This window comes from Gouania willdenowi, chromosome 8 (genome assembly GCF_900634775.1).
Source record: "Gouania willdenowi chromosome 8, fGouWil2.1, whole genome shotgun sequence".
NCBI lineage: Eukaryota > Metazoa > Chordata > Actinopteri > Blenniiformes > Gobiesocidae > Gouania > Gouania willdenowi.
Genome location: NC_041051.1, coordinates 28,264,462 through 28,277,331, shown reverse-complemented (window position 1 = coordinate 28,277,331; position 12,870 = coordinate 28,264,462). Strand labels below are relative to the sequence as shown.

The following is a 12,870-nucleotide window of genomic DNA, read 5'->3' as shown; positions in this document are numbered from 1 at the left end:
ATGAGGAATAATTATTTTAAAATATGAAGAATTAAAATCCATAATTTAGACCAAAAACAACAGTTTCTGCAGTAAAATCAGGAAGAAAAGAACACAGGGTGAGTTTATACAATATTAGTTGATGGAGAATAAACTTTCACTCTGATCAGTTTCACTTTATTAAAGCTCAGATTGTGTCTGTGTTCATATAGATCAGCTGACATCATAAGGTGAAAAATATTTATATATTATCTCCAGGACTGAGGCTCAGCGTCACCACACAATACATGAATGAATGAGGTTTAATCAGCTACTAATGTAGATATTAATGTTTCCTACAGGATGTGATGGTAAATAATGATAAATATTCTCTCTCCTGTCAGCGTCACATCAGATCCACACAGAGACGTGTTCACAATGATCCTCCTTTTATTGGACAGCTCGTTTTCTAAGACATCTGATTGGTCAGGAGGCGGGATGGTGATAAACGATATAAATCTCTACATTTTTAACTCACTAGACCATTCAGGGTTAAATTTGCTGATGCAAAATGCCAGACACATTTATTAACAAACAGCTGCACAATATGTGCCACAAAGTGTTTTCTTCTCCTTTAAGGGACAGCACGTGTGAGTGAGTTCTGTAGTGTGTATGTTTAAATGAAGGTCTGGATTAAAATGCACTCAGTGATGATGTAACTGAGCTTTACATGTTCTTAGAATTAGTGAAAGCAGCGACTTCTAAAACAAGAATTTAAACCAAAATAAGCTATAAAATAAATATATATTTATGATATTGTTATTTTCTATATCACCAAAAAAGAAAAGTCAATATATCTTGAATCTCGATATATTGCCCAAGCCTAGATCAGTTGTTCTCAATACGTGGTTCAAATACCCACTGAAAACCCAACGACATGCTTTTATTGTGAAGGGAATGTTCCAAACAGAGCCACAGATTAATTGTGTGTCTGTCACAGTTCATTGGAAGATCAATCGTCTTTATTTACGTCGCTGTCTCGTTAAAAGTCATGAACATGTGAGTTTGTCTCTAATCTTTTATTTTCCTCTTCTTTAGAGGAACTTATGAACAAGGAATTGTAATTAGGTAAATATTTTGTTTTATATAACACACCAAGTGTTTTCTTTTATTTATTTATTTGTCTTTATATAATTAGTGTTGCCTTTAAGATAATTTAGGTCAAATATGACTCCTAAAAACTTGGTATCAAAGACACGCTCAATTTTATCTCCATTTATTTCAAGTTTTATTTCTTCATCACACTCACCCTCCCATCACCTCGTCTGCTAACCTCGCACTGGTCTCTTTTGGGGTGATTGTTGTGTTTTCTTCTTCAGGTGACAGATTTCCACATGGCCGAAGACTTCCGTGCAGAGGCGTTGAACGGGCCGACCACGCAGGACGGACTCCCGCCGTTTAACTGGGACCAGTTCAGCAGTGTAGTCCACCAGGGCCTCCCACAGTTCTACAACTTCAGCTTCGTCAAGATGCAGCCGCGTCTTTTCCAGCCATGAATGTTTGTGTGCGTTTCTGGTCCAGCTTTACAATCTGTTTTCAGATTTCAGTGACTTTATTTTAAAGTGGTGCTGATTGTACAAATCATTGAGCAATGATTGTTTACTTGAATAATGTCTCAGGTCAGTGCAAGCGGTGCGTCTGGATTTCTTCTGCTGTTGCCTTACACGAACAATCATTTTTAAAGCCAAACAAATGCAATAAATTGTGCCACCTTTTAGTTATTGATGAACTTGAATGTCTCTCATGTAGAAACACTGACCTTTAAATGAAACAAGCATGAAATGTGATTCTCAGGGGGTCAAACTGTTTTCGTGATTTTCATTTTTGGTTTTCTGTACAAAATAAAGCACTATCTTTGCCATTTAGTTTGTTTCTGTCTCTGTGCTTGCTCGCTCTAAAACATGTTTAATATTCACATTACATGCATTATAAGAATTATAATAAATTATTAAATTATTATTTTTTGTTTTGAAATGATCAACAGACATTATGAAACTACAAAAAAATGAAATGACCAGAGAACAATCAAATGCATCACATCATAGCCAACCAATCAGATTAAATGTGAGCATCAAAACTTTTTACACTTAAAAAAAAAAAAAGTGTTCCAAACGCAATTTATTGGGTTTAAAATTTTTATTTATTTATTTTTTTGCATTCAAACACTGATTCAGCTGTTTCCGGTGTCATGGCGGCTCTGTGTTGGAGTCACATGGCTGTTTCTCAGCGTTCTGATTCAAAGTATTTCAATCAAAAAAGTATTTTGATTGAAATACTTTTTAACATTTAGATGTGACTCATGTTTTCATGGTGTCTGCTTGGAGCCAATAAAAATCTGTTTTATCTTCTGCCACAGCTTCCTCACATTTTTGACGAGTCGCTGAAAAAAATTTTCCTTTTTGGGAGCAACCACAGACTCCTGAGCAACTTCTATTGCTTCTCCATTCAGCCCAACCTGTTCTTCATCATGCAGGATGTGAACCTCCACAGGGCTGGTAGCAACCACAGACTCCTGAGCAACTTCTATTGCTTCTCCATTCAGCCCAACCTGTTCTTCATCATGCAGGATGTGAACCTCCACAGGGCTGGTAGCAACCACAGACTCCTGAGCAACTTCTATTGCTTCTCCATTCAGCCCAACCTGTTCTTCATCATGCAGGATGTGAACCTCCACAGGGCTGGTAGCAACCACAGACTCCTGAGCAACTTCTATTGCTTCTCCATTCAGCCCAACCTGTTCTTCTGCATGCAGGGTTTGGACTATTGGTTTTACCTGAACCTCCACAGGGCTGGTAACAACCACAGACTCAGTGGAAACATCTCCCTGAGTTTGGAGCAGAGCAGCTCGTTCTCTCGCCCGCTTCCGAGCTCGTTTCTCGCGCTGGTACTTTTTCCTCCCAATAGAACCTTGACCTGGTTGGTAACAATCTCCATGTGTGTTTTTATTCTCCATTGTATCAGTTGTTCTGTGATGTTTTCCAAAGATAATATTGTCTCTGTTTAAAGCTGCTGCTATGTGTGTGTCTTTAGTCAAACTGACGTATTAAGATGAAAGGCTCTTTTTTTATTTTTTTAAGATGAAAGACTCTTTTTTTTTTTTTTAAGATGAAAGACTCTTCGCTCTACGCTTCGAAATTATGACGTGTCTAAACTTCCTGTTTACTTCAAAACAAGAGCCCTAACTAATGGATGACAAGAAGAGATGCTTTTATTTTGAAAAGGCGATGTTTGATTTTTAGCTTTAAGTCGGTATTATTACCTCTGTGAACTACAATTGTTTAAAATGATGTGTTCATTTTTACAATTTCAGTAATATTATGTTAAATCTGGAAGTTTTGCATCTTTTCACAAAATGTTTGTCAATAGTGAAATATTTTAGTCACAAGTATTTAAATTAAAAAGAAACAATATTAAGATATGTAATAAGAGTAGGAACAAGAATAATGATGAAAAACTAATATTTTAAGAAACAAGAATGATCAAAAGTATTATTCTTTTAAAATATATATAATACTACTACTACTAATAATAAAAGGAATAACAATGATGAAAAAAATGATTAAGAATAGATTTTATTTACAATGCATTTAATAAACAATTAAAAAGTCTGAAAGTGTTTAACATTAAACTAAAATGAAACAAAGTATAGATTATAGATAAAATGTTCTCTGTATTTAGACGTGTGTATTAATTAAATATTTGTAAAGTGCAAACTTGCAGCTATTCTATGTAATATGAATGCAATGTATTAATATAAAATCAGTTTTTATGATTGGGATCCTAAATAAACCCTAAAGTTTCCTGGGGTCCTCTCAGTTAGCCCCTGTACTATGAAGAAGGATATAAACACGCTCACTAACCCAGGTGATTTCAGCCTGGCTACGTGCGCGCTCCTGTGACGGGGGCGGAGTTAACAGCATCAGACCAATCACAATCCCAGAGAAACTGTGGAGCAACTTACATCACCAATGAGGAATAATTATTTTAAAATATGAAGAATTAAAATCCATAATTTAGACCAAAAACAACAGTTTCTGCAGTAAAATCAGGAAGAAAAGAACACAGGGTGAGTTTATACAATATTAGTTGATGGAGAATAAACTTTCACTCTGATCAGTTTCACTTTATTAAAGCTCAGATTGTGTCTGTGTTCATATAGATCAGCTGACATCATAAGGTGAAAAATATTTATATATTATCTCCAGGACTGAGGCTCAGCGTCACCACACAATACATGAATGAATGAGGTTTAATCAGCTACTAATGTAGATATTAATGTTTCCTACAGGATGTGATGGTAAATAATGATAAATATTCTCTCTCCTGTCAGCGTCACATCAGATCCACACAGAGACGTGTTCACAATGATCCTCCTTTTATTGGACAGCTCGTTTTCTAAGACATCTGATTGGTCAGGAGGCGGGATGGTGATAAACGATATAAATCTCTACATTTTTAACTCACTAGACCATTCAGGGTTAAATTTGCTGATGCAAAATGCCAGACACATTTATTAACAAACAGCTGCACAATATGTGCCACAAAGTGTTTTCTTCTCCTTTAAGGGACAGCACGTGTGAGTGAGTTCTGTAGTGTGTATGTTTAAATGAAGGTCTGGATTAAAATGCACTCAGTGATGATGTAACTGAGCTTTACATGTTCTTAGAATTAGTGAAAGCAGCGACTTCTAAAACAAGAATTTAAACCAAAATAAGCTATAAAATAAATATATATTTATGATATTGTTATTTTCTATATCACCAAAATAGAAAAGTCATTATATCTTGAATCTTGATATATTGCCCAAGCCTAGATCAGTTGTTCTCAATACGTGGTTCAAATACCCATTGAAAACCCAACGACATGCTTTTATTGTGAAGGGAATGTTCCAAACAGAGCCACAGATTAATTGTGTGTCTGTCACAGTTCATTGGAAGATCAATCGTCTTTATTTACGTCGCTGTCTCGTTAAAAGTCATGAACATGTGAGTTTGTCTCTAATCTTTTATTTTCCTCTTCTTTAGAGGAACTTCCTCTTATTTTGTCCTTTTTCTGTTTCTTCTTCTGCTTCACGCTCACATCTCTGATTTCTTCTTTTTCTTCTGCAGCTTCAACCTGTGGCTGTTTCTTCTTCTTCTTCTCGTCCTCAGTTCCAGGAGGCAGAGCTTCAGATTCTATGGAGTGTGATTCGTTTCTCTTTCGCTTTGTTTTCCTTTTCTTCTCATCACCTTCACCTCTTCCTGCCTCCACTTCCTCCTCCTCCTTCTTCTTGGGCTGAACTCCATTTTCTGTCACTTCTTCTTCACCATCAGCTATTCGCTGCTTCATCATCTTCTTCTTCCTTTGTTGCGTCTCCTCCTCCTCCTTTGTGGGCGGAGTTTGTAAACTTCCTGATTGGCTCTTCTTGCCGTACTTGGCCATAAACTCCGCCTCCTGCTGCTCCAGTCGAGCTAATTTGGCGCTAATGGTCAAACCGTGTCTGACTCCTCTGAAATAAATAATAAATAATGTCATTCAAACTTTGATTTCTTTGTTTAATCTCAGACGTACTTGTGTGCGGTGCGCCCTCCGCAGGCCTTTATCAGCTGTGCATCTGAGGAGAAACATTCATCAGTTCATCTTTAAACACATTTCACACAAAAACCTATAAAAACAGCATTTTAAAATCACCTAGCAACAAAACACACTATTATGCACTATATATTTATTTTATTACCTTTTAAAAATAGGACTACTTTACAGTTTTAGAGCCTGTGTTCCTCCATCTTGAAATCATGTGACTGATGATGTCACATCCCCACTGCCTGTAAACATCCCATTGTTTTCTATTGGAGTGTAACATTCAGCCTGATTTTTACATCATTTAGTAGATTTTTACATCATTTAGTAGTAAATCACTGACTGTTGAATGACTTCCATCCTAAAGTCCTTTTATCCTCAGGGTTTGTGTGTCTTCAACAGTCTGTGATTTACTCTTTAACTTCAGCCACCAGAGCGTGTCAGCGCACTGTTTAAGGGAGAGTAAAGGTCCCATAGGAGAGCTCTTTTTCTCTGCTTCATTGTCTACTACCAAGCCTCACGACGGCGTCGTCGTCTTCCACTGCCGTCTTTTTCAGTTTGATCCCATTCTGACACACAAAGGAAGAAAAGAAGAGTTAGAAATAAGTGCAGAAGATTAGATCAGTGGTTCTCAACCTGTTCTACCCACAACCCCCAAAATAAAGGACAAAGTCAGTAAAATGATGGTCCATTGTTCTATGAATCTGTGATAACCACATTTATTTATTCATCGGAATAATATCCACTGTTATCCAGGAACGTTTATTATTATTATTATTATTATAGTCATCTTAAAGATGAAAATCCTGGTTTTAATCACTAATAAAATAGGTTCAAAGTGACTAAAAATGGAGGAAAAGGTGGTGAAATGGGATTTATAAAAACCACAGAAATTGGTTAAAAGTTACAAATTAAAGTGTATAAAAACAGACAAAACATGTTAAAAGGTTTAAAGTGTCATTATTGGAACAATTAGTTTAAAATGACAAATCGTCCCCACCAATCACATGCTAAGATGAACTCCATAAACATTGTAGCGCAAATCAGAAAAGTAACAAAACTGTGCAAAACAAAACGTAAAGCTCCAAACTACATGAGTGAGTAAGTAAATTAAAGTATTATCTACAACTCGGCTGTCTTTTTTTAAAAAACAAAAAGCATTTTTTACCTTTGAACCGAGTAGTCAGAGCTTAGCTTCCATGCACCCTCACACCCTGAGGTCAAAAGCTGAATAGGTTTCATTTCGGGGCCGTCCAGAAGTGAAATAAAATTAAAATAAACATTTTGAAATGACCAAATTACTCCAAAATAACAGATATACACACTCGGGGTATTTGGAACCCGTCGAGATATTTGCCAAACGCACACGCACACCTCCCTTGAATTATAGTATAGATAGATAGGTAGATAGTTGAAGTGGAATATTAAAATACCATTGATGTCAATTGTACAAAATTATGGGTCATATTTGATTAAATTTCACTAAATCGCCTCATTAACATTAAATTCTGGTGCTTTTTAGTCATAATGGCACACAGACCCAAAGCTTCCTTACGGTGTACCAGTTTAAATGGTTACCGGTTTAAGTGATGGTTGACTCAGGGAGGTCCGTCACCGGAAACAGCATTGGTTATTATTTAGACCATATAAAGACTGTTTCATAATCACATTAGTTATTATTCATTAAAATAGTGTTCATAGAAAAGTAATGCGTAACCACGACAACCACAAATGAATATATGTATTTTGTATTAACACCGTTATCTCCTGTAAACAAACAGTTAACATAGAGGACAAACCAAGCGTATAATAAAAACTATTTCACACCTAAAATCTCACTATTCAAACAAACATCGAGAAAACGCCACAATATAATCTGTTTTAAACACTTTTCCTACATTTGCCCGGATGTCGATCACCAGTTAAACTGGTCACCAGTTGAATCAGAACGTCGCGCTAAAGTAGCCGTGTTTATGCGTCTTTTCTGCGTCGTTTGAACGTTTTAGAGGCAAAAACTAAGCCACGGACATTTTAACTCAAACACTCGTTGAACAAAGTCTTTATTTACCTTCTCGGTTTGTTTCTTGTTTGGATGAAGTTTCAGGAAAGCAAAGAAACAGCCATGCGACCCCAACACAGAGCCGCCATGACACCGGAAACAGCCTGTGGTCACTTTCTGTCCGCCGCGTCTTCTTCTTCTTTATATAAAAATATTAAACAGAGGTGCTAGTTTTTATAAAAGGGGCGGGGCTAACAGTGCTTGTTTGTGTCACAAGATGATCCCAAAACGTCACATGATCTGGTTCTCAGCCAATAGCAAACATCAGAATCAACTTTATTTGACATTGTACATGTTACAGAGCAACACAATTTCATTTCAGTTTCATCCCCTCCAAAGAAACATCACAAGACAATCATTTATAAGATGGGAGAACTGTGGGTCGCACAAGGGCGGCGCCCCGTACTTAGATGAAAAGTGGGAGGACAGGAGGAGAGGTGAGGGGAAAAGACAGGTTCTAAACTGAGTTCCCTATTATGGAGGACAGTAGAACACTAGGAAAAAACCTCCTCAGCGTACATGCACCAAAACAAAACATAGAGCATCTTTCTGCATACCATCCAGGTGGTAGATGTGATAGCCTTGAACGGCTGGTTTTGGGAACCAAAGATGATAAGCGATTTGTTTTTGATTCAGGCTAGCTCAACTTTGATAGCCTTGAGTCCTGGTCTCCAGCAGTAATCCCCAGATTAGATTAGATTAGATTAGATTAGATTAGATTAGATTAGTGCTGACATCAGCAACAAACCCAGAAATAACTCAGAACAGAGATGATGAATGAAGACGTTCTGGTGATAAAAACAAAGAACTGGTGTAAATATGTTGTAAAATATAACATAGAGTTTATCTTCATAAAGACCATCAGGATGTGACACAGTTACACGTTCTGTTAGATTAATAACTGATATTTTAACGTCTACCACAGCAGAAGGAACCACGTAAGTCACCATGAAAAATCATCCAATCACAAGCTCCACAAATATACACTGTTTATAAAGTGTTAAATAATGTAAAGTCTGTAATAAATGTGTTTAATAAGTCATTAGTGAATACCAGAGAACCACATGAGTGAGTATGAGAAATTATAATAAAATATGTAATAGAATAAAATGTTAATGTCAAACTTAAAGACAAACAATGTGAAATTAACGGTAAATATACAACGTGTTGACTTGTATATAAACTGTAAGTATATTAAATAAACACATGTGCTTCATATACACATTTATATTTTTATTTAGGCTGTTTTATAATTTAGGAATTAAAGCTGGGCGATATATCAAGATTCAAGATATATTGAGTTTTCTATTTTGTTGTATTTTGTAAACTATAATATTTCATAAATATATATATAATAGCTTATTATATATCAAAATACTAGTTTTAGGAGTCACTGCTTTTACTTCTCAGAACAACATGTAAAGCTCAGTTAGATGATTAATGAGTGTCACATATTGATCAGCTGTTTATTAATAAATGAGCCTGTGTAGCATTTTTCATCAGCAAAGTTAACCCAGAATTGTTTTTCTGGTCAAACTTTATTTGATAAAATTATCTAGATTTATATCATATTTCACCATTTTAAGAAAATATATTGAGATATGAGTTTTGGTTCATATCACCAGCCCTAGTAGGAATGTTCACAGCATTTTGATGTTAATAAATGTCAACCTACCAGATTATAATCACATTATTATATTTAATAAGTGGTTGATAAGTGGGTATTTTAGATTTATTGTACATCTATATTAAAATATAAGAGATACTTGGATGAGCGGGAGGGAGGGCTTGTAGTGGGCGCCAGGAAATTTCCCTTATTTTGAAATCCAAAACTTGACAGGTATGAAGTCGGTGCAGTATTTCTAGACCTAAAAAAAGCCTTTGACACTGTGGATCACAGCGTTCTGTTTAACAAACTCCAGCTCTTTAAAATGTCACCAAGCTCTTTAGCATGGTTAAAATCATATTTGGAGGGAAGACAGCAGTGCGTTAAGGTTAATGGGGTGATGCCAGCTCTCCTCCCTAACAACATGGGGGTTCCTCAAGGATCAGTACTGGGGCCATTGTTGTTCACAATGTACATCAATGACCTCCCTGATAGCTGCCAAGGCGTCAACTGCCAGCTGTACGCAGATGATACAGTAATCCATCTGTCTGCTAAAACTCCAGCTCTCGCAGCGCAGCAGTTGACACTTGCTCTAGTAAACATCTCTAAATGGCTCGAGCTGTCTCACCTAACCTTAAATGTGAAGAAAACCGTTGCTGTCTGTTTCTCAATTAAAACAAGACCCTCTAACAGCACTTTTGAAGTCAGCATAAACAATGAAATCATACAAGTAGTAAAAGAGACCAAATATCTTGGAATTATTATTGATAACAACCTTAAATTTCAAAGTCAAGTCAAAAATGTGTGTAAAAAGGTCAAATCCAACTTGAACTGTTTTCGTTTTATCAGGAGGGATCTGTCCCATCAGGCCGCCCTGCTATACATGCATGCAATGATTTTTTCACATCTGTCCTACTGCATTACATCCTGGTCACAAACCTCCCCGTCCACACTCAAGCCAGTTGTTTCATTGTACAAACAGGCAGTCAAGGTATTTGATAGAAAACCTATGAGATGGCATCACTGTGACATCATTCATAGACATAATCTTTTTACTTTCGAAAACTTTATAAATTTTAGTACTCTGAAATTGGTCTTTAAATGTTTGAACAGTCATGTGTCGCCGCTGTTTTCAGCTGTCATTGTTCGGCGTCAGGACTCCCGTAGACCCAACACCAGAGCCTCGTCAGTGGGGACTGTGTTCTCCCAAAATTTACAAAATCTTTTGGACAGTCCAGTTTCTCTTTTAATGGATCCAGCCTGTGGAACTCTTTGCCCACTGATTTAAAACTGCAGACTGACATGAACAGTTTTTATAGAGGTCTGAAACATTGGCTGAAGTCAAGTCAAAGCTGCTCACATGGTAACGCTTTATGAAATGTATCCTGATGTGTATTGTTTACCTTTTAAATAGTGTAATGTGTATTGTATTGCATTGTGTATTGTGAAATGTGTTGCCTCCTATGGACAGGTGTTGCAAATTAGCAGTTTTGCTATAACACTGAAAACAATGTATTTAGTTTGTCCAATGCAGTTGTTATGTCCATATCAAATAAACGAATAAATAAAAAATAAATGAACAGTACAGTAGAAATAGTGCAATAACAACCGCCAGGGGGCGACAAACACAGAGAGACAAATCTTCAGAGAAAATGAAAAAAACAAGAGCATCAAAACTTTTTACACTTAAAAAAAAAAAGCGTTCCAAACGCAATTTATTGGGTTTCAAATTTGTATTTATTTTTTTGCATTCAAACACTGATTCAGCTGTTTCCGGTGTCATGGCGGCTCTGTGTTGGAGTCACATGGCTGTTTCTCAGCGTTCTGACTCAAACTTTTTAACATTTAGATGTGACTCATGTTTTCATGGTGTCTGCTTGGAGCCAATAAAAATCTGTTTTATCTTCTGCCACAGCTTCCTCACATTTTTGACGAGTCGCTGAAAAAATTTTTCCTTTTTGGGAGCAACCACAGACTCCTGAGCAACTTCTATTGCTTCTCCATTCAGCCCAACCTGTTCTTCTGCATGCAGGGTTTGGACTATTGGTTTTACCTGAACCTCCACAGGGCTGGTAACAACCACAGACTCAGTGGAAACATCTCCCTGAGTTTGGAGCAGAGCAGCTCGTTCTCTCGCCCGCTTCCGAGCTCGTTTCTCGCGCTGGTATTTTTTCTTCCCATTAGGACCTTGACCTGGTTGGTAACAATCTCCATGTGTGTTTTTATTCTCCATTGTATCAGTTGTTCTGTGATGTTTTCCAAAGATAATATTGTCTCTGTTTAAAGCTGCTGCTATGTGTGTGTCTTTAGTCAAACTGACGTATTAAGATGAAAGGCTCTTTTTTTTTTTTTTTAAGATGAAAGACTCTTCGCTCTACGCTTCGAAATTATGACGTGTCTAAACTTCCTGTTTACTTCAAAACAAGAGCCCTAACTAATGGATGACAAGAAGAGATGCTTTTATTTTGAAAAGGCGATGTTTGATTTTTAGCTTTAAGTCGGTATTAATACCTCTGTGAACTACAATTGTTTAAAATGATGTGTTCATTTTTACAATTTCAGTAATATTATGTTAAATCTGGAAGTTTTGCATCTTTTCACAAAATGTTTGTCAATAGTGAAATATTTTAGTCACAAGTATTTAAATTAAAAAGAAACAATATTAAGATATGTAATAAGAGTAGGAACAAGAATAATGATGAAAAACTAATAGTCATGAAAACGGTCTATTAACACAACATGGGTTGGGGCAGGATTTAACGTGTTTGGTTTTGGTCTGATATGGAAAAGGAGGTCAGACCAACAGCAGATCTGGATGGTTTTGTTATCTATCTATTAAAGCAAGGACCGTCTGTCTGTCTGTGCGTGGAGCAAATTTCTCCCTGACGCGGTGTCTGTTCGACCTGAAACTATTTTAGCAGCTTGCACATAGGCCGAGTGTGTGCATGCATTATTGTGGACTTATTTGGTGATTACGTTATTTTCATTTGATTTTGAAATCACCGCGGAATCCACGCGGGTTACACCGGACGGAGGGTTGTACCAAAGAGGGGGGAGGGCCGTCTAACCAACTGCACTTTCACTGATATACAGTACTAGCAAAGCCCTCAAGTCTCACACATTGGGCATGACACACACACACACACACACATTTCAACCTGATGTGAGGAGTGAGTGCATGCGCGCGGCTGGAGCGTGTATATTGCACTATAATGGTGTCACTGGTAAAAAAGACCCTATTTATTGTTTACAGAAAGCACTATTGGAGATAGTTATTCGTTTACATTGGTATGTTGACACTTATTTACAGAAATGTTGCACTAAAATAGTGTCACTTTTCATGGGACACTTTTTCAATTGTCTTTCAGAGATGTGAAATAAAAAAAATTCTTGTTTTGTCATAGATTATTGTAGCTTGATTTCTGACCAATATATTGATAATCGCAGTATCGTCATATCGTGAGATAATCGTTATCGTGAGCTTTGTGTCACGTATCGTATCGTGAGGTACCCAGAGGTTCCCACCCCTAGATGTGAGTGTGAGTCCAGCTATGATGTTGTATTTGTTTCCTTGTTGTGTGTTATTGTCCATCCCACAGGCTACAGGTTGATAGATGTTGGGTGTAGC

The 12,870-nt window shown here is 36.8% G+C and overlaps 1 protein-coding gene across 1 annotated transcript; it reads right to left on the bottom strand.

Moving 5' to 3' along the window:
• Positions 1 to 4,376: 4,376 nt before the first annotated feature.
• LOC114468962 (G patch domain-containing protein 4-like) lies at positions 4,377 to 11,456 on the bottom strand. Its single transcript, XM_028456149.1, has 5 exons — positions 11,296 to 11,456; positions 7,646 to 7,775; positions 6,089 to 6,146; positions 5,569 to 5,611; positions 4,377 to 5,506 (listed from the first exon to the last, which is right to left on the bottom strand). The coding sequence occupies exons 1-5, from the start codon at positions 11,454 to 11,456 to the stop codon at positions 4,987 to 4,989; spliced, it is 912 nt and encodes a 303-aa protein (XP_028311950.1). The 3' UTR covers positions 4,377 to 4,986.
• Between the last annotated feature and the right edge of the window lie 1,414 nt (positions 11,457 to 12,870).